Here is a 27,247-nt window from a genome sequence, read left to right on the forward strand (position 1 = left end):
TCTCTGCAAGCAGATGTGACCACGGGGAACACTCACCCGGCAGCCCACCCGCTGAGAGGCCCGTGTGCGGGGCTGGCCCTTGGCCGGCCTCTGGGAACCTGGATGTCAGACTGGTCCCACCACCGCCACTGACAAAAGTGCCTCCTGAGCCCTGGCTGTCATGCGCACAAAACGGATCGTGCCTAAACACCCGCTTTCCTCTGGGAGTCTGGACCTGGCCATGCCAGGCAGAGGGTGCCCGTGTGTGTGTGACCAGCCTCCAGAAGAAACCCTGGCAGTGGGTCACTAAGGAGCGTCCCTGGGGCACATCCTTCACAGGTATTGTCAGCACAGGGCTCCACTGGGAGAGGAGGCTGGGAGCCTGTGCCTGCTTTTCTCTGGATTCCCCCATGGGCCTTCCCGCTGGCTGATTCTGCTCTGTATCTTCCTGCTGTGATCAACCACAGCCCTGACTGTGCCTGTGTGCTGGGCCCTGTGAGTCCTCCTGGCAGACCTGGGGGTGGTTGTGGGAACCTGACCAGGGCCTAATCCTTTACTTTTCTAAGCATCATAAACATGCGTTCTTTTTGCCACATGGGAGGTCTCGGGCCAGGGATCGAACCTGCACTGTCGCAGCCACCAGTGCCACAGCTGCAGCAATGCCGGATCCTCAACCCGCTGCCCCACCACGGAGCCTCCAATATGCACGTAGTTTTTCATAACCTGGGTATGGCAGATCCTTGAGATCTGCTTGCCTCAAAACCCCCCAGCGAGCGTTTTGTCAGATCATGAGCTGTCCTTTTAGAAGATGATTTTGAACCATCTCAAGTTGTATCTTAAATGCTTATGCAGTGTTGGAGGTTCGGATTTTACCATTCACGTTGCTCTCACAGCTGACGGAAGTCCTTGTGTGGAGAGCTCAGTTTGCATCGCTGATTATTTTTTGAGGACACACTGAGTGAGGTGATGACAGGTTGGGGTCTCGTGTGTGATCTACAGACACATTAAAGTGTTCCTCAGACAGGTGCCCACCTGCAGCTAGCCCTCTCTCCCTGCATCCTCACGGATACGGAGTAGCATCACATAAAACAGTCACTAGTGGATTTGATGACTAACAGATGGCATATTTTAATTGGCACATTTGAGCGTTATCGAGGCCAAGTGATTTGCCATGTGTTTGCTGGCGTCTTGTTCTTTTCAAACTTGTCTGTTCATCTCTTTTGGATTGAGGGCAGTGGGACTTTCCACCTTCCGCCCAGCTATTTCCTGGCTATTACTCTGCACCGTGGCAGCCATCCGAGGCAGCTCTCCATGCCCTCCCTCTGCCGCGTCCATGGTCAGTGCTGAAGAAGTGGGCTTGGTTGTGATAGGGACATCTTGCATCCATTGCCTTGGTGCATCCTTTAAAAAGAAGGCACCGCGACATCATTGCAGTTGGTGTCAGCCTTGGGAGGAGGCGGTGAGCTCCTGGGAGAGACAGTGGCTGCTCTTGGGAGGAGGGTGGGTAGGAAGAGGCAGCTGCCCTCCGTGCCTTTACTGTCACTGTTAACAGCTGAATGTCTCCACCAGCATGGTTCTGTGCATTTATCACGAGGTGTAAAAAAGATCCGCAGAGTGTAAACCTCAATGAGTGAACTAGTCCTACATCATTGCAGAGACGACTCAGGAGATGCTTGGGGGCAGAAGGGAAACGTCAGCTGTGCTGAGAGTGTCTGCAGGGAGCGGAATGTAGATACCACTGCATCTGGGTTCTGCGGAGGCAGACGTGGAGCCTGAGATCCTCTTAGACTCCCCGGTGCCAAAGTCCAGCGGAGGGAGCAGTGAAGCGTGACGCAAGCTGCAGAGCCCCAGCCGTCCGTGGGCCCCCTGCCAGGGCGCCCCCTTCTGCTACAGCAGCCTGGCCTTTCACCCCCTTGGAGGGGACAGGCTTCGTTTGTGTGACAGGCTGACTCTGTGCTTTGCTCACTTGAGGTGTGGAGGTGCCTCGAGCATTATGGGGGTGTGTGTGGCAGCTAAGCCCCCTCCGGATTCTTGGATGATGCGGCGGTAGGCGTACGGTGCACGGTTCGCCGTGGTTTTCAGGGTGCGCGTGCGCATTTATTCCCGAAGGTGAGAAGGGGGCTCCGGAGGGGGCTCCGGAGGGGCGCGTAGCCACCTGTCACCACTGGCTGCCTCCCAGCAGGGGAATGGGGCCGGGGGCTTCAGCAAAAGGGGAAGTTTCACTGTTAGGTATAATTATGAATTTTTATTATTGCTCTTTTTAGTAGTTTGTGAGCCCCAGCTCCTTTTAAGTTTGAGTAACGTGTAATTCAAGCAAGATTTACTTTTGAACATTGGAAAAAATTGCTAAACAACCTGTGACCGTGGACAAGTTATTCAGCCTTTCTCTGTCTCAGCTTCCTCCCCTGTAACATGCGGATGATCTGGTCCTGGCGTCACAGGGTCGTAGGGCGAGTTAAGTGAGAGAACACTCCGAGCTTGGCACCCTGCCAATGCTCAGTATGCATTGTTGTTATTTCAAATTTTAAAGGAACATGTCTTATGGTGTGTGTAGTGTAAATATCACAGAGCCATTGCCTTATTGGAAAGAGCTTGAGTTCAATTCCATATACATAGTGCAATGGAAAAAGCATCCCTCTAAATGTAATCATTTGCATCTGCCAACCCCCAGCACAGGGGACTATATCCAGTCACTTGTGACAGAACATAATGGAAGACAATATGAGAAAAATGTATATATGTGTGTGTGTGTATATGTGTGTGTGTGTGTGTGTGAGAGAGAGAGAGAGAGAGAGACTGGGTTACCTTGCTATACAGCAGAAATTGACAGAACACTGTAAATTAAGTATACTTTGATTTAAAAAAAAAATTAGGAGTTCCCATCGTGGCTCAGGGTTGACGAATCCGACTAGGAACCATGAGGTTGCGGGTTTGATCCCGGGCACCACTCAGTGGGTTAAGGATCTGGCGTTGGAATGTTGCCGTGAGCTGTGGTGTAGTTTGCAGACTCGGCTTGGATCCCATGTTGCTGTGGCTGTGGTGTAGGCCAGTGGTTACAGCTCCGATTGGACCCCTAGCCTGGGAGCCTCCATATGCCGCAGGAGTGGCCCCAGAAAAGGCAAAAAGACAGAAAAAAAAAATTTTTTTTTAAGTTGTTCTCTGTCATCCCTGCAAAAGAAAAAGAAAAGGAAAAACATCACTTTGGGCGTCAAGAGACTGCAGCTGTGTGATCCGGGCAGCTTTCTGGATTCTCTGCTTCTCTCTTCATGCACCTGTAAAAGGGGAGCACGTCTGTGCTGCAGGGTGGCCGGGAGGGTTACAGGATGCACAGCAAGCACGAACATCACCTGAAAGGATGGAGCAAGCAAACCGAGGATGTGGGGTTCACCCAGACTGCCGTCTGCCTGCGAGGCGAGCCCACCTTCCCGAGTTAAGGGAAGAGGAGCAGCATTGCGGGACCCCTCTGACAGCCCATGTGGGTTTGGCCAGTTGTCGTCTGCTGTCATCACAGCAGCAGTTGCTGAAGGGACAGCTTGCCTCCATCGGCACACTTGGGTGTTTGTGCTATTTATAAACAATTAGAAGAGGCGTGGAAGCCTGTTTATGGCAAGCTGGCAAATTCAGCCAAACATCGACGTCTGTTAGCCTGGCTTGCACGTGTGCGGGCACAAAGCATTCAAATAAATAAGCACATTTGCCCATTTTTCAGTCTCTCCTAAAAAACGGGCATTCAGCCACTGGCCATATGGTTCAGAGACTTTTCCCTGAAATGCATGGGCTTGGCCATCAGACCCCTGAAACCTGAAGCCATCTTAAAACGTCGCTTCCTTTTGATGAGTCCCCCCCCCCCCCCCCCCCGCAACACACACTTTTTTTTTCCATTATGAGGAGGGAAGGGAGGAGGGTTAGGAGGGTGTCAGGTTGCAAACCTTCTGTCACACTCAGTCCGTCCTGTCCTTGTTGGGTGTCCTGTTCCCCGTTGACATTTCATGGCGTTAGCCTCTCGGTACCTTGTCCGGCGGTGGAGACAGTCTTTCTCCCCTGTCCTGCTGGGTTTTTTTCTAGAGCATGTGTCACTCTCTAAGGCATCTTTTGGCTTATCTGGCTCCCCCTCTCCCGAGGGCTCTCTGAGAGTGAGATTATTGTCTCTCGCGTCCGCTGCTTGGTCACTGGCGCCTGGCGCATAGGTCAATAGTTGCTGAGTGAATGGGCTGAGAAAACCCTGTTCTTCCTCTGGCCGTGTCATGACAAATGGCCTTGGACCAAGCTGTCTGAGCTCCGTAAGCAGGGGGTTGTGCAGGCAGCTGCTGGCTGGCTCATGCTTCCGAGTTCTTCACCTGGGGGGAGGCGTGGGGCTGGGGTGGAAACGCACAGATGGGCCCTTCAGGAAACGGGTAAGGGTCACAGCTTCTCACGTGGCGCTGTGACATTGCCGTGCGTGTTGTGTGACCGCTGGAGTCCCTTGCGCCTATCGAGAATGAAGCCCGAGGTGCGAGAAAGAGATTTTCCCGAGGTCACCCAGGTAGCGCTGGGGGCAGGACCCGTGTCTGCCTTCCAGAGCCTTTAACTGCTCCTCATGCTCCTGACTGCTCGAGCCACTGGCCTTGGCTCTGCTGTTTTTGTTTTAAAGGGTAGTTGATTCCCAGGGTTGTGCCAATTTCTGCTGGACAGACAAGTGAGCCAGTCAGACGTGAGTCTCTGTTCCGTTTCGTAGGGTCTCTTCCATCACGGTCGATCCCGAGGGGCTGCAGGTAGTTCCCTGTGCTGCCCCGCAGGACCTCGTTGACTCTGCATATGAAAGAAGGGAGAGAAGGTATCCCTGTCCCAGGTGCAGAGACAAAACCCAGCAGCTTAACATGACATTCTCAGGTCTGGCGTCTGGAGAGAGTGGTGGCACTCCACAATACCCTTGCCTTGCACGATGCCCTCCGTTTTCTCCGAAGGCTTATCAAACAAAAAGGGGAAAAGCAGCCTTAGACAAAGGAAAACATTAGACCAGAGAATTACAATTTCCCTTTCATCCTCACTCTAGAACTTGAGGCTCCTGTCTTGTGGCCAGGCATTATCCACGACTTTTAGAAAAACAGATGCAGCTCCCACCCTACACCCTCTAAGAGCAGTCGTATTCATTTCAAACTTGAATGACAGGCGGAGCAGATGGCGAGGTGGGGTCCGTGTTTAGATGTTTGGCCATGGATGGCTTTTAGTCCGTGTGCTGCCCTGGGATCTGAGGCCGGCTAAGCCCACTGGGAGCTGATAGTGATCTGTCCCCTCGCCAGCTGGGCTCCTCTGCATCTCGTGCTGGGCCAGGAGGACTGCTCCTGCTGCAGGCAGCAAAGAGAGACCGCCGATTGCTTTGAAAGCGTGAAGGGCTGTTTGCACCACCCCAAATCCTGAAGCCCAGCTATCAAAAGGTTGTCCTCGCTATTGTAGTTCAAATCTGGATTTTTAAAAAAAATTACATAAGCAAACTCAAGTCTTCTTTACTGGTTAATTGTGTATCATTGCTGGCACTAAGGTGTGCTCCACTGCAGGGTCCCTGGGACTGTGGTTCCGCAAAGATGTGGAACTTGGGAAAGTTAGATTTTCTAGACAGTTATCCAGGCAGGGCACTGCACACCAGCGAGGTACATTTATCAAAGCGATCGCCTTCTGTTTCGTTTGTGTTTAGAGCTCACATCAGTGTGTAGGAAAACAGCCCAGCCCTCTTCTCATACCTCCGTAAAGCCCAAGGGAGCTTGTGGGGAGCCGTGTTTCCTGCCTTTCACGGAATTGGGTGGCTTAGTCATCGAGGGTCCTTTCCTGGCTGTGTGCCCACCCCCTGCCTACCTTCCCCTCCTCCTCTGGTCTCTCATCAGAGGAATGGAACCGGCCGCCTTTTCCCTGAGGCTGGGCAGGACGGGGGGCTGAGGAGGGGTGTAGCCGCTGTGCCCGCTGTCCCAGCAGAGGCCCGCCTCGGTGCTGCTGCAGTGTGGTCGCTGTGCAGCTGGAGACGCATGTGGTCCTGCAGGAGGAGAGCTGAAGATGGTGGGGACAGGATCTCTCCATCATCATGTGCCAGGCGTTTTAATCACAGGTGGAAAGGCATGGAAGAGTCTGCAATACCCTGACATCAGGACGAAGGCGGGGATGTGGAACGCTGCTGGGTGAGAAAGTTACGATGCAACCGGCGCCCTGGCTTCTTTAAATGAGCCCTTCCTCCTTCCCCCACCTCCGATGAGGTAGCCATGGACGGGTGGCTACATTTTAACATCTTACTTATGAGCTTGCCTTGTAACCATGTTTCAAGTTAGCTATTATGTTCTTCCTTGCACAGTAGACCCAGAAGTGCATTTAACTAGAGAGTTACTCTTGTTACATAGAACATACTTTTATATACCAAGCAGGATATCAGGACTAAGCTCTGGGCCAGTAGCATAGAAGGATAGAGTTGGAAAGTAACAGAGGTTACCGGCTCCAAGCTCTTTTTTTTCTTTTTTTTCTTTTTGGATGAGTGCAGACACAGGACCAGAGAAGCAAATTTGCCTTTGACCCTGTCACATGCCACTGCAGCATTAGAACCGAGCCGTGTCTTGACTTGTTTCTCTAAACTGTAAGTTATGCCTCTTCTGATTTTTTTTTTTTTTAGGGCTGCACCCATGGCATATGGAGATTCCCAGGCTAGAGGTCTAATTGGAGCTGTTACTGCCACCCTACGCCAGAACCACAGCAATGCCAGATCCCAGCCGCGTCTGTGACCTACACCACAGCTCACAGCAACGCCAGATCCTTAACCCACTGATTGAGGCCACGGATCAAACCCTCTACCTCATGGGTCCTAGTCGGATTCGTTTCCACTGCGCCACCACGGGACCCCCTCTCTTCTGATTCTCATGTAGAAATTTCCATCGTTCGTCCTTTGGTTTCGGTGAATCCTTGCCCTCTAACCGTGTGCAGAGTTGAGGTGTGGCGATGTTTGTACATTTCGGAGGCATGTGCAGTTTTAGAAGTTGGGCTTCTAGTTTCGTGCTGGTCACAAGACAGTCTTTCAGGAGCAAATGCTGTGTGACAGGTTTCCATTTATTTCTTTTTAAAGGTGACTTAGGTCAGAACCCCCTTAGAGTCAGTGGGTGGATGAGCGGGACAGTGACAGTTCATGACAGCCGCCTAGTTCACGGGCGGAGAGGAAGCCATCGTGTCCTGAGAGGTGACCCGCTTCGCCGTCCTTATTCTGACACTCCAGCTTGCTCAGGGGGTCTTGGTTTCTGTCCACTTCTGGCTGAATCTGGGTCTCCTTACTTAGGTATATTAGCTGACAGTTTCAGGCTGTGAGAAAGGCTGAGTGTCACATAGAGACACACATTAAAGGACAATTTGCGAAGTGAACTGGAATGGAGACATGTCTCCAGGTGTGTTGGAGAGTTTGAATACAGTTTAAACCCTGAACAACTGAAACACAGCCAAGTGCTCCTGGCCATGCCGAATCCAAATCACAGTTATGCTTCTCAGCCCTTCTGGACACACACACACACACACACACACACACACACACACACACACACACAGAGACACACACACACACACACTTTTTCAGACCACAGCCCCTTGGGTGGCAGCCCCTTGGGTGGCAGCTCCCTGTTTGCCATCTCTGTGTTCAAACTGATCTACTTCCCATCAGCCACAGCACCTCCTACAACCCTGCCAGGAGACCCTCTCACGTATTTGGCCAGGAGCAAAGCAGTCGATACCAAACTGACACTGAACAAATTCTGGCCTCTTAGAACCTGCAAGAATGATGTTCTTGAATTGTCACCGAATCCTCCAAAACTCTGGACCACTGCAAGGATGCGTAACTGGTAGAGCTTTCTAAGTGCCACGCTGGGGATGCCGGCAGGTGCACGACTTAGCTCACAGTTTGCCTTCTCAAGAAGGTTGCCTGTCTCGTGAGCGTGTGTCCACAGCCTGCAGCCTCCATCACGGCGGGCTCATCACGACATCCTCTGCTTGTGTGTCTCCCCTTTCCATTAAATGAGAACCGTCTAAGTTCAGTTCCTCCCAGAAGATGGTTGGAGATGTGTGCATGGAGTTGAGGACCAGGCCTGAGCTGAAGACAGACATTTAGGGACGGTCCCTGCAGTTAAAATCATGGGTTTGGAGGAAATCACTGAGGGAAAAGAAGCCTGGAGTCCTAGCCTGGGTCCCTTCCACTTTCGGAGGTTGGAGAGATGAAAACAGCAGAGGAGACCAGGTGACAGAAGGAAAGGAAGAGGCGTCCTGAACCCCAGCTGGAAACTGTTTCCAGGAGAGGGGGTGATGGGTGAGCTGCCAGGGGGATGGATGCAGGGTGGGGCTAGTGGCTGAGGCTGCTGGGGAGTCTGCAGGGGCTGTGTCAGAGGAGGCTGGGGATGGGGGAGGGATGGAGCCGGGCGGAGGGGGGAGGCGGTTGCTTTGATCCAGTAAGGCTTCTTTTCGATGGTGGGTCGAGATGGTGTGAAGTGCTATTTACTTTGTCTTGTGACCTCTGGGCCTGACGCAAGGGAGCAGATGAACCTCGTTTAGCCAGAAAACTAAATGTATATTTAAAAAAAAAAACAAGGAGTTCCCGTCGTGGCGCAGTGGTTAACGAATCCGACTAGGAACCATGAGGTTACGGGTTCGATCCCTGCCCTTGCTCAGTGGGTTAAGGATCCGGCGTTGCTGTGAGCTGTGGTGTAGGTTACAGATGCAGCTCGGATCCCGCGTTGCTGTGGCTCTGGCATAGGCTGGTGGCTACAGCTCCGATTAGACCCCTAGCCTGGGAACCTCCATATGCCGTGGGAGCGGCCCAAGAAATAGCAAAAAGACAAAAAACAAAAAAAAAACCAAAACAAAAAACCCACTTTCAATTGTGGGCTTTATGTGTTTGGGGCTTTAGAAAGAAACTTCTCTCTGTGGAAATGGGGCTCTTTGGGTGAATTCTAACGGTTTTTCAGGAGGACACACACTTTCACATGTAAATGGGAAGGTGAGAGAGTTCTGTTGTTGTTGTTTTAACTTTACTGATGCAAAGATTATTGAGTTGGTAGTTGCCGAAACTGCTAATTATTGTTGAGCGAGAGAGCGAGGCGTTACTAACGAGATGCTGGCCTGTGTCGTATTCGTTTAGTGTCCTTGGGGAAGTTATTCTCCCTTCCTGAGAGTTTTCTCTTCTATGAAATAACAGCATCTACGCTGCAGGTGATATTGTTATTACATGTGTTATTTTTAATTTTTTTAATTTAATTTAATTTAATTTAATTTTTGTCTTTTTTTGCCTTTTCTAAGGCCGCTCCTGCGGCATATGGAGGTTCCCAGGCTAGGGGTCGAATCGGAGCTGTGGCCCCCAGCCTACGCCAGAGCCATAGCAACGTGAGATCCCAGCCGTGTCTGCAACCTACACCACAGCTCACAGCAACGCCGGATCCTTAACCCACTGAGCAAGGCCAAGGATCGAACCCGCAACCTCATGGTTCCTAGTCGGATTCGTTAACCACTGCGCCACAACGGGAACTCCTGTTATTACATGTTTTAAATGACATGTTTGGAAGAGCCGTTCTCTGTAGGTTTACTGGTGTGTCATGAAGTAAATATAAGGGAGGCTGGGTGTGGCTTCTCTGGGGTGGAAGGGCTGCGTTTATTGAGAGCTTTCTGTGCGCCGTGATCACTCTGCCTTAGGCAGCTTTCACATTGTCTTTATTTAGTCGGCCTCACTGCCGTTTAAGGTGGAGGTGATCTAATTTTCTTTGGCGGCTAATGTTCCTGCCAGTGATGGTGCGCTGCTGGAAGCAGTCCGAACTGGAGCTCTTCTGTGCTTGGCTCCCTCATGGTGCAGGAAGTTGGAGATCTGGTGTTGTCCCTATTGTGACTCGGGTTACAGCTGTGGTGAGGGGGTTCAGTCCTGGCCTGGGAACTTCTGCCTGCCACGGGCGTGCTCAAAAAGAAGGAAACAAACAAACCAACAAATCCCACAAAAGACAAAAAGCAAAAAGCCATTGACCAGGCTCTGCTCATCCTCCTTTTGTGGAGGCAGAGATAGGAACAGCCCAGGGTAGGCGTTCCTGTGTGTGACTGAGTGGGTCAAGAATCTGGCGTGGCCGTCGCTGTGACCTGAGTCGCGGCTGTGGCACAGGTTTGGTTCTCGGCCCGGGAACTTATGCATGCCCTGGTGTGGCCAAATGCCAAACAACCAAGAAATTGGCCCAGAGGGCTCAAGGCCACATCCAGGAATGGGGATGGAGTTTCCACCTGTCTCTTGACACCAGAGCCCGTGCTCTGTCGCTGAGACCATTCTGCCCTCATTGTTCAGTGGGTCCGGATCCCATGCATTCACTGGGTGCTGCAGCCCCAAACCCCGAAAGCTGTTGTGAGGCCATCTGCCTTCTTTAACTGGCTTCCATTAACACCCTGACATGTGCCCTCCAGACCTCGCTGCCCTCTCTCCCTGTCCACACGTCACAGCGCTGGGCCCCATCTGCCAGCGGACCGGGGCTGAGATCGCGGCCGCCTCCCACCCGTCCGCCTGCCCGCCTGCCCCGGGGGTGAGGCCCTCCTTCCCCTGTGATGGGAGCCTCCTGTGGCCGCCGCCACCGCCATCAGGAGCCCTCAGGCTTCTCCTCTTGTTCTGTCAGAAGAGACTGGGGGCTCAGCCCCCCTCCCCCCAGCCCCGATGACAAGTGACAGGACCCCAGTTAATTCAGAAGCCCAGCTTCAGACTTCTCCACTGGGGGCCTGTCACATAAGGGCTGGGCAAGGGAAAGGGACATGGGCCCAGTTTACATAAGGAGCGGGCACAGTGACAGCGGCTGGTGGCTTTGAGCTCAGATCACAGCCATGTCTCTGTGTGTGTAGCTTCAGCATCATTAGCAGGGAAAGGACTGCGCCTGGGCGGCAGGCTGGTCCGCTCATTTCTGACTGGCTCCCCCTGTCTGCAGCCTTTACCAGGCCTGCCTCAAAATACAGCTCCCTGTCCCCACGTTGACATTGTCCTAGTGGCTTCTGTGATGTTGGAATTGTCTCCAGTGTCTTGGGGTTCAGGTTTTCCTTTTGGAGTTTATTTCCCCAAATTCCCAGATCAGAGGAGGAAACCCTTGGCCTATAAAGCGTCGTACCGTAAAGGTTTGAGGCTGTCGTGCTGGTTGCCAGTACTGCGCTGTGCTCCCCTGGGGGAAAGCAGCCTTGGGCAGGACACAGGTGGCCGGCGTGGCTGTGCCCCCACAAACCGTATTTACACAAAGAGGCTTCAGGACAGACCTGGCAGTTTTCCCCCAACTCGGATGAGGATGTGCCGACTGAACCCTGGCACCAAGTCATTTCAGATCTGGTCGAACCTGCCATGTGGAGGCCATCGGCCAGATGCAAGCATGTCTTTGGGGACGTGATGACCGACCTAGCTGTCCCCTCTGCCGCCTGCGTTGCTGGTCGTTTGAATTGGGGTTCCGTTGAGGCCTCCGGTGTTCACTGGTGGGAGGGCAGCAGAGCGGGGGAGGGATGACAGCACCGTTTCCGTTTCCTTTTTTTAAAAACATTTTTAAATTTCAAATTATTGAAGAATAGTTGTTTTGGGTTGTGTTAGTTTCAGGTGTACAGCAAAGTGATTCAGTTACACACACACACACACACACACACACACACACTCACACTCTTTGTTGGCATCTTTTTTGGCTGCACCTGTGGCTTGCAGACATTCCTGGGCCAGGGGTCGAACCCGAGCCCCAGCAGTGACAGCACTGGATTCTTAACCCACCGAGGCACCAGGCGACTCCTCTTTGTCTTTTTCGGGAGACTGTTGCTCACCCGCTTCCACGGTGGGCACTCCCTTTCCTGGCATATCAAACACAGTGTTGCGTAGGGCCTGGCTTCTCTAAGTGGGACCATGGACGGGGAGCTTCTTTGAAATGCAGACTCTTCAGCCCTGCCCCAGGCCTACAGAATCAGAATCTGCATTTCACAAGTCTGCCCTGTGGGTCTCGAACTAGCCCATGGAAGTTCGAGAAGCACTGGTTTATAGTTTTCCCGTCTGGAGGACAGAAAGGAAGCATTAAACCAGATCCTTTCATGGTCGGCGTTTTCGCACTGAGCGTGTCAGCCAGCGCAGAGGGCCGTCCGATGTCTTCTCAGAGTCAGAGCTGAATGTTCTTTTCCTGACCGGGAAGGGCTGTCCAGGCCCCCTAGTTCGATGTAGAAAGTCTAGACCAGTTCAGGGGAGTTCCCGTCGTGGCGCAGTGGTTAACAAATCCGACTAGGAACCATGCGGTTGCGGGTTCGGTCCCTGCCCTTGCTCAGTGGGTTAAGGATCCGGCGTTGCCGTGAGCTGTGGTGTAGGTTGCAGACGCGGCTCGGATCCCGCGTGGCTGTGGCTCTGGCGTAGGCCGGCGGCTACAGCTCCGATTCGACCCCCAGCCTGGGAACCTCCATATGCCAGAGTGCAGGCCTAGAAAAGGCAAAAACAAACAAACAAACAAGCAAAATCTAGACCAGTTCAAAGTCCGAGACTGCAGCACCACCCCTTCTGCTGTGCGGCCGGCGCCTCCTGATGCAGGACACGCAGGACAGCTGTGGGCAGCGCCCACTGGTTGCAGGCCGGCCCCGCTCTCCGCTCCAGGCCATGTGCTCTGACCCTTGGCTGCCCCGCTGTCTCCAGGAGGAGGTTTCCATCCCCTTCTCCTCTGTGACCCGCCTCCTCCCGTTCCGCCCTTGACGGATGGTCGCAGTTTGAGCCCAGCTGGCTGGCGTCAGGGGAGCACGCTAAGCTGCATCGTAATTGCAGCGCTTCGGAAGTGCTGCGAAGGAAAGCTGGGATGCCGAGGAGACTGCAGTTCTGTCTGTCATTGTGACATGGTTTGGGGGCGTCTCAGGGACACTCAGCGTTGCTCGCTGGGAAAGTCTCAAGTCTTAGAGGTACTGTCAGCATCCGGGAAGCCTGCGCCTCCACCTTAACCCCTGGATCCAAAGGCCGAGTTTCAGAGGACCTCCTTAGGGTGGGCTTTTTAATTCAAATGAAGTAGTGGCGGGGGACACGCGTGTAATCTAGTTGGAAGCACGGAACAATGGCATCTCCTAGGAAATCTGTGGTCCCAGTGACTGAAACGGGAGACCCTGCCGCTGGCCCCATCCTAGTGACCTCCCGGGAGCCTGCTGGCCCCGTGGGCACTCTGGCCGTCTGCAGAGGCTCGGTGTTCTGATGGGGCAGCCGGTGGCCACCGCGCAGGCTGGCGAGCCGTCCTTCATTTGGCGCCGAGAGGCCCCAGTGTCTAGGTGATGCCTGTCCATTCAGAGATGGTGCCAGGGCCCCTTTTGTGCCCGACAGCTGGAATTAGCCCTGTCCTCGAGGGACGTGTCACAGAAAACACACCATCTGGGCAGCCAGACGCACGGGGGTGCCATGAGCTGCAAGCCCCTGTTCCCGCCCGAACCAGAGTATTGGGCCAGACAGTCCTCAGACTCCGTCCCGCTGTAGACATCCTTGTGCAGAGACTGCTCAGCCAGGAGGATGGCAGATGTGTCCGCAGAGAGGGGGTGCTCGGCCCGCGATACCTCTGTACGATTCACATGGGGGTGCGTGATGGGGAGACGGAGGGCTGGGCTCCAGGATCCCCCACCCCCAGCACCTGCTCCATCTTCCCTTGCTCTGCTGAGCCTTCAGGGACCAGGGGCGGCACGTGGCCTCTCCCCACACGTGGTGGAGAGGGGCTGAACCCCCGGAGCCAGACGTGTCCCCTTCACCGAGCCCACGGGAGGGGCCGGCACTGCAGCAGGGTCTCATCACCTCACAGGAGGCAGACTTGACTGGGGTGATGTTTGCTGCCTCCCCCAGTGGGGGGCCGTGACTTCATCCACCTGGCCAGTGCCACGCGCATAAAGCCCTTTGGAACGGGACCACGTTTACACATTCAGTCTTCCTCCCTTTTCCCTTTTGCTTGTTTTTATTCCCTCCTCTGTTTGGAGGGAAAGCTCATTCATGAATGAAGATACAATGCAGTTTCCGCTGATGAGGCGAGCTCAGTTCATGAGAGTTTTCTGAGTGTCTGTCTGCCCAGTTTGGGATCCCGTCTTCCTCCCGGTAAAAACAGAATTAACCCTCCCTTCACTAGGCCAGTGCTCTTTCTCCCTGTTTATTGCTGTTGTGTGGCAGAGTATTTTCTTTTTCTTTTTATCTTTTTTTAAGGGCAGCACCCATGGCACGTGGAGGTTCCCAGGCTAGGGGTCTAATCAGAGCTGTGGCTGCCAGTCTACACCACAGCCACAGCCATGCCAGATTCGAGCCATGTCTACAACCTACACCACAGCTCACAGCAACGCCGGATCCTTAACCCACTGAATGAGGCCAGGGATCAAACCCACAACCTCATGGTTCCTAGTCGGATTCGTTTCTGATGCACCACGATGGGAACTCCCCAGAATATTTTCTTAACATTCCATTATCTAGATTTTCTTAAAATTGCATTTATCCAGCATCATCAGATAAAATGTGTGGTGTCTTCTGTTAAGTGATCACTAGCATAAAATTGTTGGTGGGTTGGAGTTCCCGGGTGGCTCAATGGGTTAAGGATCTGGCTTTGTCGATGCTGTGGTGAGGGTTCAGTCCTTGGCCCGGGACCTTCTACATGCCACAGGTACAGCCAGAAAAAAATTGCTGGTGAATGTTCTTTTCATAGCATCCATCAGAACTTCTGGGTGTCTTTGTCCGTTTGCACTTGTCTCTCCAATAGACATGTACGACTGTGTGGGTTTTGCTCCTTGTGCTGTATACTCTGCACTTGGGTCCTCAAGTACCTTTGTGAGTTTTTAGTAACTATTTTAAAGATCTTACAATAAATAGTAGCGCATACCTTCGCCTTTTTCCGTTCCCTCCTCCTGCCGTCACCCTTCACTCCTCGGGGTGGATGGCGCGTGCCTGCTCCTGACCAGCCTTCCCTCTGTTTCCAGACTAGAGCATCTTTCCCGAGATGGAGCCCCGGCCGCGCCACTTTCCCTGAAACCCGTGACTCTGTCTTTCCGCTGCTCTAGGGGGTAAACATGGACCCTGGGGCGTCGGAGACCTGCCGCTGGAAACGCCACATCCAGAGTCTTCGATGTGGACGGTTCCACAGCCCGTCGCTGAGTTCAGTCGAACCGGTGTGAGTGGAATGAAAACGTAGGCTCTGAAGAGTGTGTGTCGAACTCTTGTCCGCCACCGGCTTGGTTTCTGTCAAGTCTTCATAGACCAGCCTAGGACCCAGGCGTCAGGAACCAGGACACTGGTTCCTGGGGTGGTGTTGGGGTACACGGATGACGATGAATGAAAACACGTCCAGATCTAGGTTTTGTCTTTCGTTTTCCACAAAACAGCACGGAAAATTTCTATTGGCACTTGCACCATCCATCCGTGTATTAATCTGACCTTATCAGAATCGTGAGCAGTTCAAGAAGAATGTATCCTATGGATTTGTATCCCAGTCTCTTTGGGGACCTCTTGCTGGCTCTATATAATCCACAGGAGCAAAGTCTCAGGACCTGGAATACACATGTAGTCCATACATACCCTCTTAGAGGGACGGCACTTGCTTTGGGATATTGATAAATCTTTAAAAGATTCAGAGTCTGTGCCCAGGCTGAGCTGTGATGGTCAGAAGCCCCTTCCAGACCCCAGGACACGTAGAGACCCTATTTAATTTACTTCCTCCTTGCAGACCCACATGACGCCAGCAGTGATTGAATGTCTCTGAACTCAGAGATGAGTGTCCCCTGTGGCGTCTGGAGCCTCCACAGAGCCTTGCGGGCACGGAGCTCTTCCTTTCCATCCCCTGTTAGAGAAGAGGGCGCGGGAATCCGGGAAGCTCAGTGCTTAGTTCTCAGAGTCACCTGGTCACTCAAATCACAGACCTCTGGCGTTTTAGGGCATCTTTTTTTTTCGTCTGGCGGAGGAAACTGTCTGACCAGACAGCATCTAAAGCTAGGCTGCTTTTCTGAGATTTCTCAGATCAGCCGTCCAGGCGGTGCATGTAGATTATCTGCGGAGGCTGTGGAAATATTTGGAAGAATCTGCATGAAGAGCCTTAACTGTAACCCTATAAGGGAAAATATGCAAGTGCTTTTCCTGAGTGCCGGCCACTTAGCTGCAGTGCCACGCAAGTTCTGCACCCCCCCCCAGCCCCCGAGCCCCTTAAATGTTCTCCTGCGGTCTCTGCAGTCTTAGCAGAGCCGAGTCCTGCCCAGGTGATGGCCCAGCTGAGGAAAGGAACTCGTCAGGACCAGTCCTCTGCCGAGCTGGACGTGCATGACCTGATATCACAGGGGCCATCGTTACTCACTGTGCGTGGGTGATCCATGGTGTTTTGTCTGCAACTCTCTCTGCAAAACACGTCTCAGGAATTTTGCCGACTGTGGCGCTCCAGAAACAAGCAAGTGAATTAACTCACCAAATGCGTACCGAGTGCCTGTCGTGTTCTGACTTGCGCATCAGGGGTTGGGCTCAGCATTCTAGGCACAGAGAGAAGGCAGACGTGGTTCCTGACTTCAGGCTGCTGGGGGAGGGGCAGGGCGGGGCAGGGCGGGAGGCGACGCATAAACCCACCCTTGCAGCCTAATGTGAGGACAGCCATGGGTGTAAGCTGGGAGGTACACAGGTAAGAGGCCACCTGGGACAGGTGTGTAAGGGTGGGTGTCAGGGATGAGACAGGGGTGCCCGGGGTTGAGGCACAGCACAGAGAGCCACAGTGCGGGCCGGGGTCCGGGCAAAAGCAAGCCTGGTGTAGGTGGGACCCCGAGTCATTCAGAAGCGCTGCAGGTGCGGGTGGGGGTGGGAAGAGGGGGTCTTGGAAGAACAAGCAGGGGCCGGTTGAGAGTCTTCCACACGGCCCAGGATGTCATTGGAAAGGAAGCCGACGCGGCGATCTTCTCAGGAGCCTGCAGTGTCCCCAGGGGTCCGTAGTGGGAGGCAGGAGATGCGTTTCATGAAACCTGTTCCCCGGGTCCTGCCTGTGTTTGAGAAGAGAGCCGACCGTCGTGATGAAGGGCAGCTGCGCGGAGGCCAGGAGCTTTCCGGTGTTGCCACGAGCTCGGGGGATGTGCCGTCGGGCGAGGCTGTGCAGGCCGGCGGGAGGACACGCCGCCCCTCACTCAGTCGTGACGCCCTCGAGCCTCAGCCTCCGCTCTTCGCACCGTCTCACCCCTCAGTCTGTTATGTCTGATTCTGAGTCACGGTTAGAAAACCTTCCTCCCCCACCAAGCTGATAAAGGAGCTCACTGCCTATTTTTTCTAGGACTTGAATGGTTTCATTTTTCACATTTAGATTCTCAAGTATCTCTGGATGCTTCTGCTCGTATGTGGTATAAGTATTTAATTTTATCTTTTTTACCCCAAATGGATTCCTGTTGTCCTGACCCCGGTTATTAAGAGATCCGTCTTTTCCCCATCGGTTTGAGACATGGTCTTTATCCTCGGCCACATCTCTGTACGTATTTGTGTCTATTTCTGGACTTTCTGGGAATGTATGGGTCAGTCTAACACCATTTAAGTGACAGGACCTTTATATCAATGGTTTTTGGAGGGGCGGGGAGAAACCTTTTTAAAAAAATCGTGTTGGAGTATATAGCTGGCTCACGATGTTGTGTTCGTTCCAGGGTACAGCAAAGTGATGCAGTTATGCATGAGTCCACTCTTTTTCAGATCCTTTCCCCGTATAGGTCATTCTGAAGCGTCGAGCGTAGCATCCCCTCTGTTACATAGTAGGTCCTTCCTACTAATCTATTTTATATAGAGTTGTGTGTGTGTGTCAATCCCAAACTCCTAACTTACCCCCTCCCCGCCCCAAGTTTCCCTTCGGTAACCACTCATTTGATTTCGAGATCGTGAGTTCGTTTCTGTTTCCTAGGCTCGTTTGTGCCATTTCTCATTAGACCCCACATCCAAGTGATCGCATGTGATGCATATTACAATTTGATGGGGGACCTGGCCGGTCCTCTTCCTTGTTCTTGGACGCCCCTTATTTTGCGCCCCGAACCTTAGAATCAGTTTGTCTGGTTTGAGGCACAGAAGACAATTTTTGTGTATTTCTGTGCCTTGCGGTACATTTCCCTGTCGCCGTGGAAGGGGCTGATGTGAAGTCATTCTGTCTCAAGGCAAAGGGGCATTTTCCACTTGCTCAAGTTCACTTCTTTGTCTTTCGGGAGTGTTTTAAATTTTCTTTATGTGAGTTTTACGTGTTGCCCGCTGACGTATTTCACATGTTTTACTTTTTAATTGCTTTTTAAAATGGGAGCGTCTCTTCCACTGTCCCTCGTGTGGGCTGTTTGGTACAGAAATCACACAGGAAAGCAGTAGTCTCCGTACATCCCACTTCGTCACCATTTTTTCTTGTAGTCGTTTTAGCATTGGTTCTCGTGGGTGTTGTAGGCATACTTCCACATCAGCTGCGAATACACCATTTCTTCTCTCTCTCTCTCTTCCGTTCTTGACTTTCCACCTGCACTGGCTGGTGCTTCCGACGCGGTGTTAGTGGAGGAGGAAGTGGGCTTCCCTGACGCGTTTGCGACCTTAGTGGCCACGCCTGGACTGTTTCTTCATGAAGTGAGGTGCTGGTTTTGTTTTATGAGAGTGTCTCGGTCTGTTTGGGCTGCTGTGGGGAAATGCACAGACAAGGAGGTTCAGAGGGAGCAGCAATGAGCTTCTCACGGTTCTGGAGGCTGGAGGTCAGGGTTCTGGAGGTCAGGGTGCCAGCACGGTCTGGTTCTGCTGAAGACCGTCTTCTGGGTTGCAGACGGCCGACATGTCATTGTGTCTGCACGTGGCAGAAGGGGCGGAGCGCTTTCTCAGGCCTCTCTTGTAAGGGCACTAATCCTGCTGCTTGGGGCCCCAACCTCATGACCCATCACCTCCCAAAGGCCCCCACCTCCTAACACCATCACCTTGAGGGTGATGAATCGCCAGAAGGGACACAAACATCCTAGAACACTTGATGCACATACTGCATCAAACTAAGGAAGCACGTATCTGGCCCCATTTTATTGTCTTAAACAATCAGGAATGGGTGCTGAATGCTTCTGAAGGCTTTTTCATCATCTGTGGAGAGAATCTGACGTTCTTCTCATTAGATTTATTAATACAGTGAATTATTTTAGTAGATTTTCCAATGTTGAGTTATCTTTACACTCCTGGAATTAATTTCATTTGGTCCTGTGTGCTGGTAACATAGTGTGTTGGCTTCCGTTTGCTAATATTTTATTTAGAATTTTTGCATAGATATTTGAAAGTAAGATTGGTCTTTGGTTTTCTTTTCCATACCATCTCTATCAGGTTTAGGCATCATTTTTTATACCTACGTCTGAAAAGGGAGGACTAGGAAAATTGTCTCTTTCCATCCTTTGGAACAATTAATGTAGCAGCCTCGAGGTTTCGGGTTTGGTACAGTTCCCCTGTAAAACCATCTGGGGCTGGTGCTTTTTTGTGAGGAAACTCGTTTGATAACTTCTTTTGCTTTCCATATGGAAATCAGCCCGTGTAAGCTTTCTATAACAATTTGGTAAATTGTATTCTTTTCTGTGAAATTATCTGCTTCGCCTAGTTATAAATGTATTTGCAGAGTTGTGCAGAATAGAATTTCATGACTTTTCTCAAGGTGGGAATGGACATATAAGGACTTAACTAGTTTTAGAAGATGAGAAGTCTGTTGGTTCTCTCCACTTGCTGCGTGCACCGATCCCAAGTCTTAAAGTGAGTTCTCGCAGGAGGAGCGTATGCTGACAATAATGGGAATAGCTACCAAAGTGCTTGCCTCCATGCGGATACCAGCTCATTTCACCCTCGTGACAATACCGAGCCACGTGGAGTTCCCCTTTCAGTGCAGTAGAAACAAATCTAACCAGCATCCATGAGGATGTGGGTTCGATCCCTGGCCTCACTCAGTGGGTCAGGAATCTGGCGTTGCTGTGAGCTGTGGTGTAGGTCGAAGACGAGGCTTGGATCCCACGTTGCTGTGGCTGTGGTGTAGACCGGCAGCTGTAGCTCCCATTCGACCCCTACCTGGCCTGGGAACCTCCATGTGCCGCGGGTGGGGCCCTAAAAAGCAAAAATCATTATCACCGTCATCATCCTCTAATTTTAAGGATGGTGTAATTTAGGGAAGTTGCAGCAGGCTAAGGACCTGGCATTGTCAGTGCTGTGGCTTGGGTCACTGCTACGGCATGGATATATTTTTTTCTTTTTACCGCCACACCTGTGGCATATGGAAGTTCCCAGGCTGGGGGCTGGATTGGAGCTGCAGCTGCCAGCCTACACCACAGCCACAGCAACACCAGATCCGAGCCGCATCTGTGACCTATGCTGCAGCTTGTGTCAATGCTGGATCCTTAACTCCCTGAGCAAGGCCAGGGATCAAACCTGCATCCTCGTGGAGACAGCATTGGGTCCTTAACCCGATGAGGCACAACGGGAAGTGCTACAGTGTGGGTTTGATGGCGTGGCCTGGGGATCTTCTCATGCAAGTCCAGAAAGGTGTGAGGAATCCATCCAGTGTCCTGTCTGTCTGATGCCTCCTCTCTCTTGCTCTGAGTGAACCTGCATGACCCCTCGAGGGCAGTCACTTTGCCCACTGGCATTCGTGCTAAACACGATAGCTCCATGGCTCCTGCATGTACGTGTCTTCAGATCGGGATCTCAGCTGCCGCAGAGTTCCTGATCCCAGGCAAAACACACAGGAAAGAGAATCTGATTGACCAGCTTGGGCAGTGGTGGTGCAATGAATTGTGGCCTGGAAATGGGAGGCGGCCCGTGGGGCCTGGGGGCGTCTCGGCTGCCGGGAGCCCACCTTGTCGTGGAGGGCAATGCCCTCTGAAAAGAGGAGTCTGGGCTGGGTAGGAACCCAACAGTGGTCGCAGGAAACCCCCAGCCTGGAACGGCCCGCGTGAAATCCTCCAAGGAGCCGTAAGGGCAGCTCAGGGTGAGGAGGTTGGGACAGATGCAGCCTTTGGTCCTCTCTGCTGTTTCAAGGCTGCTAGATGATACCTAGTGAAATCCCTCAGGATAAAGAGGGTTTGGCCATGTGCCAGAGAGGCAATTTTGATAAAAGCATCTGCAAACGCAGCTAGAGAATGGCTATTGCAAGTTTAACACAGACCCATAAACGTTTTCCACATTCTTGCTTCTAGCTCTTAGCAGCCCTCCAGTTTTTTGGATGAGGTTGCTTTTGTTTTTATTGCGGTCGAGTATCCACAGCACAGCTTTGACCGCTTTCCATCTTTCTGAGCGTGCCTTTCAGCGCCACCAAGCACCCTCCCATCCTTGGGTCCCCATCCCCACTGCCACTTCCAGGACCCTTAGCTTCTGCAGCTGCAGCTCTGTCCCGTCAAACCCGAACTCCCCCTCCCTGTCCTTAGCCACAAGAAAACCCCCTGAATTTTCTCCCTCTTTAAGGCCGAATAACCTAATCACTATACAGATGGGCCACGTTTTATATATCCATCCATCCATCCATCAGTGGAGGCTTGGCTTGTTTCCACATTTTGGCTATTATGGATAATACTGGTAAGCCCAGCATTTTAAAAGTATAGATGAAATTGCTTTCTACTTGGAATCATCAGGAAATTGTTTTCCTATTGCAAAAGACCTTAACGAGGCTAACTTACTCCAGCCTCTTCATTCATGGGGGGACATAAGGAAATTGCCCAACAGCCTAGCTAGCACATCGTGCCTACTCTGAACTCATCTGCCGTTTCTGTGCCCATGTATCAAAAATTATGAGAGGAGTTCCTGGGCGGCAGGTTAAGGGTCCAGCATTGTTGCTGCCATGGCTTGGGTCACTGCTGTGGTGCAGATTCGATCCCTGGCCTAGGAAAGGCCACGTGCCAAGGGCGTGGCCCAAAAAAAAAGGAAGGACAATTATGAGAGCCTTGGCAATGATAAAACAGTGGCCTTGGCTAAGATCTTTTATTCTGGAGGGTGTCTAGGCTTGTATATTAGTAGATTTGGGAAGAACCCCGTAGACCAGTGGGTCCCGAATTTCTTTGCTTAGGACTTTACGGCTCCATCTATATATTGAGGACCCCAAAGAGCTTTTATTTATGTGGTTATGTCTGTAGATATTCATCATATTAGCATTTAAAACCACAGATTTTTAAAATATTTATTGAAAGATTAATGAAACGTAACGGCATTTACCAAAATGAGCTCATTAGTGAAAGAGCGGCCCTGATTTATATTTTGACAAATATCTTCCATGTCTGGCTTAATAGAAGGAGCCTGGACTTCCGTATCCATTTCCGCATTCTGATTGTTCCCAACCATTCTTTTGGGGGAGGTGCGTACAGAGAGCCTGGCCTCACACAGGTGTGTGCTTGGAAAAGAGACTTCGGGGAAGAATCTGAAACTACACCCAAGCCCTGCAAGGGGTAGTTTCTTAAACGTTGATCGCAACATGGAGGCTGATGCTGTGACCACATATTCACTCTCTGCCACAGGGCACATCGCCACTTGCTTCACCTGTGAGATGGGCCTTCGCCCGTGTGTGGTTTCATGACGTCATGAGTTCCAGGCTCCATCCACGGGGAGGTCACATTCCTTAGCGTCACCCCCAACCCATTAGACGTCTCTGTTGAGAAGCGGCTGTGTGCCTGGTGGTGGACACACATGTTCGAATTTTTTTTCTTTGGGGGGTCTTTTTAGGGCCGTGCCCGCGGCATATGGAGGGTCCCAGGTTAGGAGTGGAATCCGAGCTACAGCTGCGGGCCTACACCCCAGCCACAGCAACATCAGATCTGAGCCACGTCTATGGCCTACACCACAGCTCACGGCAACACCAGATCCCCAGCACACTGCGGGAGGCCAGGGATTGCACCTGCATCCTCACGGATGCTTGTCGGATTCATTTCTGCTGAGCCACGGCAGGAACTCCCATGTCTGACATTCTTCTTTTCACTTGGAAGCTCATCTTTTATCGTTGGCAGCAAATGCTGTCACTGTTTACCTTGACCGGGCGAGCTTACTCTGTTCACGGTTGAGAAGTGTCAGGCGCATCCTCAAGTCTGAGTAATTACAGCGTGTCTATCATTTCTTCGGTGCTGCGAGAAGAAAGCGGCTTCGTGGAGCTCACAGCTCAAGCGGTCGTCCACGTGCTTCTTCTGCAACGCCCTCCGGGCTCTGCAGAAGTGTCTCTCGCAAGCGTCCCCGGTCATCCCACAGCATGTTCGAAAAGTGTGTCCTCCAGGGTTGAGATCCAGGAAGCGCAGTGGTTTTTGCTGCTTCATCAAAGACGCGCCGAAGGGAAGGCAGCATCTTAAAACCTGAACTTATTTTTTCCTGCTGGTGTAGAAGTGAAGAATCCGGTGACCACTGGCAGAGTTTGATGTCCCCGCTTTCATTTGCACTAAGAGGCCAGCAGACTCACCACCCGTCACGTGCCCCGTCAGCGCAAGGAAAGCTGAACCGTGTCACAGTGTCATGAAAACAGCTTAACCTCGCAGATGCCGTGAAGGCTCTTGGTATCACTCAGAGGTTCCCACCGTGGTGTGCAAACTGCGGGCATCAGCCCCTTGGCCCCGTCTCGTGGGTGGCCGAGGGAAAGTCTGCCGTAATCCTGGAAGACAGGTTGGGAGTCAGGACCTGAACGTACCTTGAGGTCCTCCCTGGCACCCAGCCTCTCGGTCGTAACTGCAGAAATGTGCCCCCTGTCTTCCTGGGGAGGGAGCCGGCCCTGCCAAAGCAGAGTTGGGTGTTGACTTTCTGAAACCACGTCCTCATGGCTGCTTGAAAGCTATTTGGTATTTTAAACTCTCACCTCTTTCTTGACACTGAAATTGAATATCCTGACGTTGCCAACAGATGACGGTGTCAGGCTCTTGGGTCGTGACTGCATCTGTCGGCAGCATGGCTTTGGCGTTTCCACCAGCCGGGTACCGTTGCCTCAAAGCAGAAGCGAAGGAGCAGCCCATTTGTCTCGAGGGTGATGCGCGAATCCTTCTGACGACCCGGCTTCAGCTAACTTGCTTTTCAGGTCTGGAAGCAGTGGTCAGCCACAGAGCTAATGATGAACCACTCGCTGTAAAACTCAGCTTTCCTGGTCCGACGTTTGCAAATCCACGGTTCTAATGGTCCCCGCCTCTCTCCTTTGTTTTCAGCAATGGAAGAGCTAATAGTTGAACTTCGCCTCTTTCTTGAACTCCTGGACCACGAATACCTGACATCCACCGTCAGGGAGAAGAAGGCAGTTATCACCGACATCCTGCTGCGGGTACAGTCGTCCAAAGGTGCGCGTGTCTTTCTTCTTCCAGTCTCTCTTGGCCTCTCCGCCGTCTTTCGTCCTGGTCTATCTGCAGCGTATTCCTGAATCAAAGTATTCATTCATCAGGTTGCCATGGACGGCTTCGCTCTGTGGCAGGTACCGTGCTGGCCTCTGGGCTTACGGAGGCAGAGGCTTTAAGGAGCTAAATGGAATAGCGGGTGTGCTGGGGGGTCCCTAAGAGCACCCCGACATTGAGAGGTTCACTAGAAGCACACAGTGCAAAGCTGTATTTTATCAGGGTTTGTTGCAGATGCAGTGAGGATAGACAGCCAGGGTGCAAGGGAAAAAGACCCAGGCTGAGTCTGGAAGGTTCCATGTCCTTGTGCTCTTCTTCCCGAGAGGGCCACACAGACCACAACTTTTCCTGGGTGCCACGTTTCTGTTTAGGGAAGCACATTAGAGCCTCACTGCCCAGAGATTTTTCTGGGGGCTTTCACAGAGGCACCCTCGGCCTGGCACGTTCCAGTTCCAAAACCCCAAGCTCCCAGGAAAGCAGGCCTGTTAGTCAGGGCTCCCCAGAAAACCCGAACCAGTGGGATAGAGCTAATATAAGGGGAGACTTATTCTAGGGGCTGGCTTATTATGGAGGCTGAGAAGTCCCCTGACCTGTGCTCCGCAAGCTGGAGACTCAGGATGGCCAGTGTTGTGACTCAGCTGAGTCCGCAGGCCTGGGAATCAGGGGGCTGATGGTATAAGTCATGGTCCAAGAGCCAAGAGCCCCAGCGTCTGAGGGCAGGAGAAGACGGGCACCTTGGCTCAAGCAGAGAGGGCGCATTCGTCCTTCCTGGACCTTTTTGCTCTGTTGGGGCCTCAACAGATTGGATGGTACCCACCTTCCCCAGGGAGGGCCGTCCCCTTTTCTCAGTTCTCCAACTTGATGGCTTATCTCTTCCAGAAGCATTCTCACAGGTACACCCAGACATAACACTCTGCCAGCTCTCCCAGTATCCCAGAGCCCCATCAAGTTGGCACCCAAATTAGCCATCACAGCAGGTGTTTGGCATAGATTGTTCGTTTGCTCAGTCTTGGCATAGTAACCGACCTTATCAATTAGGGGACAGTGGGAACCCTTCTGAAATCCACGTCCCCAGAGGCTGGCCAAGGGCCAAGCTTGCCAGCAGGCCCTTATAAAGATGGCAGCCTCAGGCCTGCGGTGGTACCTCTTGTGCACAGCGGGTAAGACAGAATAGCAGGGAGAAAGCAAACCGGCTTCTGAGAGAGAGCATTGGGGACGGGATGCAGGGCAGGATGTTGGCTCTAGAAGGCTCAGTGGAAGAGGCTGGATGAGCTGTAGAAGTTTCTTTTAAACAGCATCTTTGAGATTTAATTCACATACCATGCGCCTCACCCATTCGAATGTAGAGTTGTTTGTTTTTTGGTTTTTAGTATATGAAGCCATGATTTGACATTGATTTGCATTCCAGAAAGCTCTCCTTGTCCGTCTTGGCAATGGGTTCAAGGATCTGGTCACAGATTGAACAAGAGCTGCGTGAGGTCCCGGCTGGATTGTGGGACCGGTCGCTGAGACAGGAGTGCAGAACAAGGATTCGGGTTCGGGGACAGTAGGGAGACAGAAAGAGATAGAGATGAGACGACCACTTATAAATGATGTTGCTCCTTTCCTGCGTGGACCTTTCCCTGTCTGTCGTTGTCCATGGATGAACCCCAGCCGTGTTTGACACGTGGTCACGTGTGTCTATTCTGTAGTCCAACAGGCTTTGCTTTCTGTCTCTGCCTGGTGCCCAGCCTGTGACCTCGCAGAAGTCACTAATCTCTTTGTGTTTTAGTTTCCTCCTCTGGAAGAAGGGCACTGGGGCGGATGATGACGTGAGGGATTGATGAGATAGTGTCAAACATTTCCCAGCACGGCCTGACACATGGTGGACGCTTCAACTACTGACTGTCATTTCCCCCTGCTGCTTTTGTCAGTGGAGGAAACAATTCTTTCAATCCCATCTCCTCCGCATACACCCATCTCTCTGCCACTGTGGATTTCCAGTCTGAACACACCGCGGTTTGGGCCTCTTGAGTCCCCTGCTCTTCCTTCCTCTCTTCCTCTGCCCAATTCATTCCAACCCTTTTCCTTTCCATGCTTCATTCTGGATGTTTTCTTTCTTTCTTTTCTCTCTCTCTCTTTTTTTTTTTTCTTCTTAGGCCCGCACCCACGGCACATGGAAGTTCCCAGACTAGGGGTTGAATCAGAGCTACAGCTGCCAGCCTATGTTACAGCTGGATCCAAGCCTCAGGATCTGAGCCTTGTCTGCGACCTGCACCACGGCTCACGGATCCCCGACCCACTGATCGAGGCCAGGGATTGAACCTGCATCCTCATGGATACTAGTCAGATTCATTTCTGTTGCCCCACAGTGGGAACTCCCTGGATGTTATTTTCCAATTCACCAATTTTCTCTTCAGCTCTTTAGTTTGCTTAAAATTCATCCACTGAAGGTTTTGTTTCAATTAAGTTCTTTAACCTTCTTTTTTTTCCAGCCATAGATCCTTCACCTCTAGAATGGAGAAGAAGAATCGCTGCCTTGCAGGATTATTGTAAAGGATTAGAGAAAATAAATATTCATGAAGTGTTCAGTGAGGGGCTGGGGGCAGGTGATGGCTGCTGGTAACTCATCTCCACCTCCTCCTCCTCATCCAGTTCTGTGGTTTGGGTTGGTACAGGTTTTGAAGTGAAAGATGCTGCAAAGCCAGAGACCCCCAACAGCCTGCCGGCCCCTCCCCAGATGCCTCTGCCAGAGATCCCGCAGCCGTGGCTGGTGAGTCCCACCGTCGCAAGAAGCCCCGGATGCCTGGGTTACTTTTGGTCCCAGGGGCAGATGACAAAAACCCAATTCTGGAAGAAAGGAGGCCTTGTTTTGCCCAAGGCACTCCTTGGAGTGTGGTTGGGGGCTGCTAGTAACAGGTGGGTGAGAGGCTATGACCATAGTCTCCACTGCGAATTGGTCTTTCTTTGCTGGAGCCAGAGATCCATGGAAATGTGTTTTTAAGTCAGATTTTTTTTAAAAAAA

At 52.1% G+C, this 27,247-nt stretch overlaps 1 protein-coding gene across 4 annotated transcripts in view; it reads left to right on the plus strand.

Moving 5' to 3' along the window:
- The window catches only part of AFAP1 (actin filament associated protein 1), a 133,527-nt gene that overhangs the window by 33,579 nt on the left and 72,701 nt on the right, over positions 1-27,247 (plus strand). For 2 of the 4 annotated variants that reach the window (XM_047799510.1, XM_047799507.1), the window contains exons 2-3: positions 24,064-24,192; positions 26,901-26,995. In XM_047799510.1, the coding sequence (XP_047655466.1) occupies positions 24,066-24,192; positions 26,901-26,995 (222 nt within the window). In that variant the 5' untranslated portion in view covers positions 24,064-24,065. Of the gene's footprint in view, positions 1-16,157; positions 16,267-16,531; positions 16,581-24,063; positions 24,193-26,900; positions 26,996-27,247 lie in introns of those variants that run through there. The other 2 variants (XM_047799509.1, XM_047799508.1) reach the window with 2 other exon arrangements.

This window comes from Phacochoerus africanus, chromosome 10 (assembly GCF_016906955.1).
Source record: "Phacochoerus africanus isolate WHEZ1 chromosome 10, ROS_Pafr_v1, whole genome shotgun sequence".
NCBI lineage: Eukaryota > Metazoa > Chordata > Mammalia > Artiodactyla > Suidae > Phacochoerus > Phacochoerus africanus.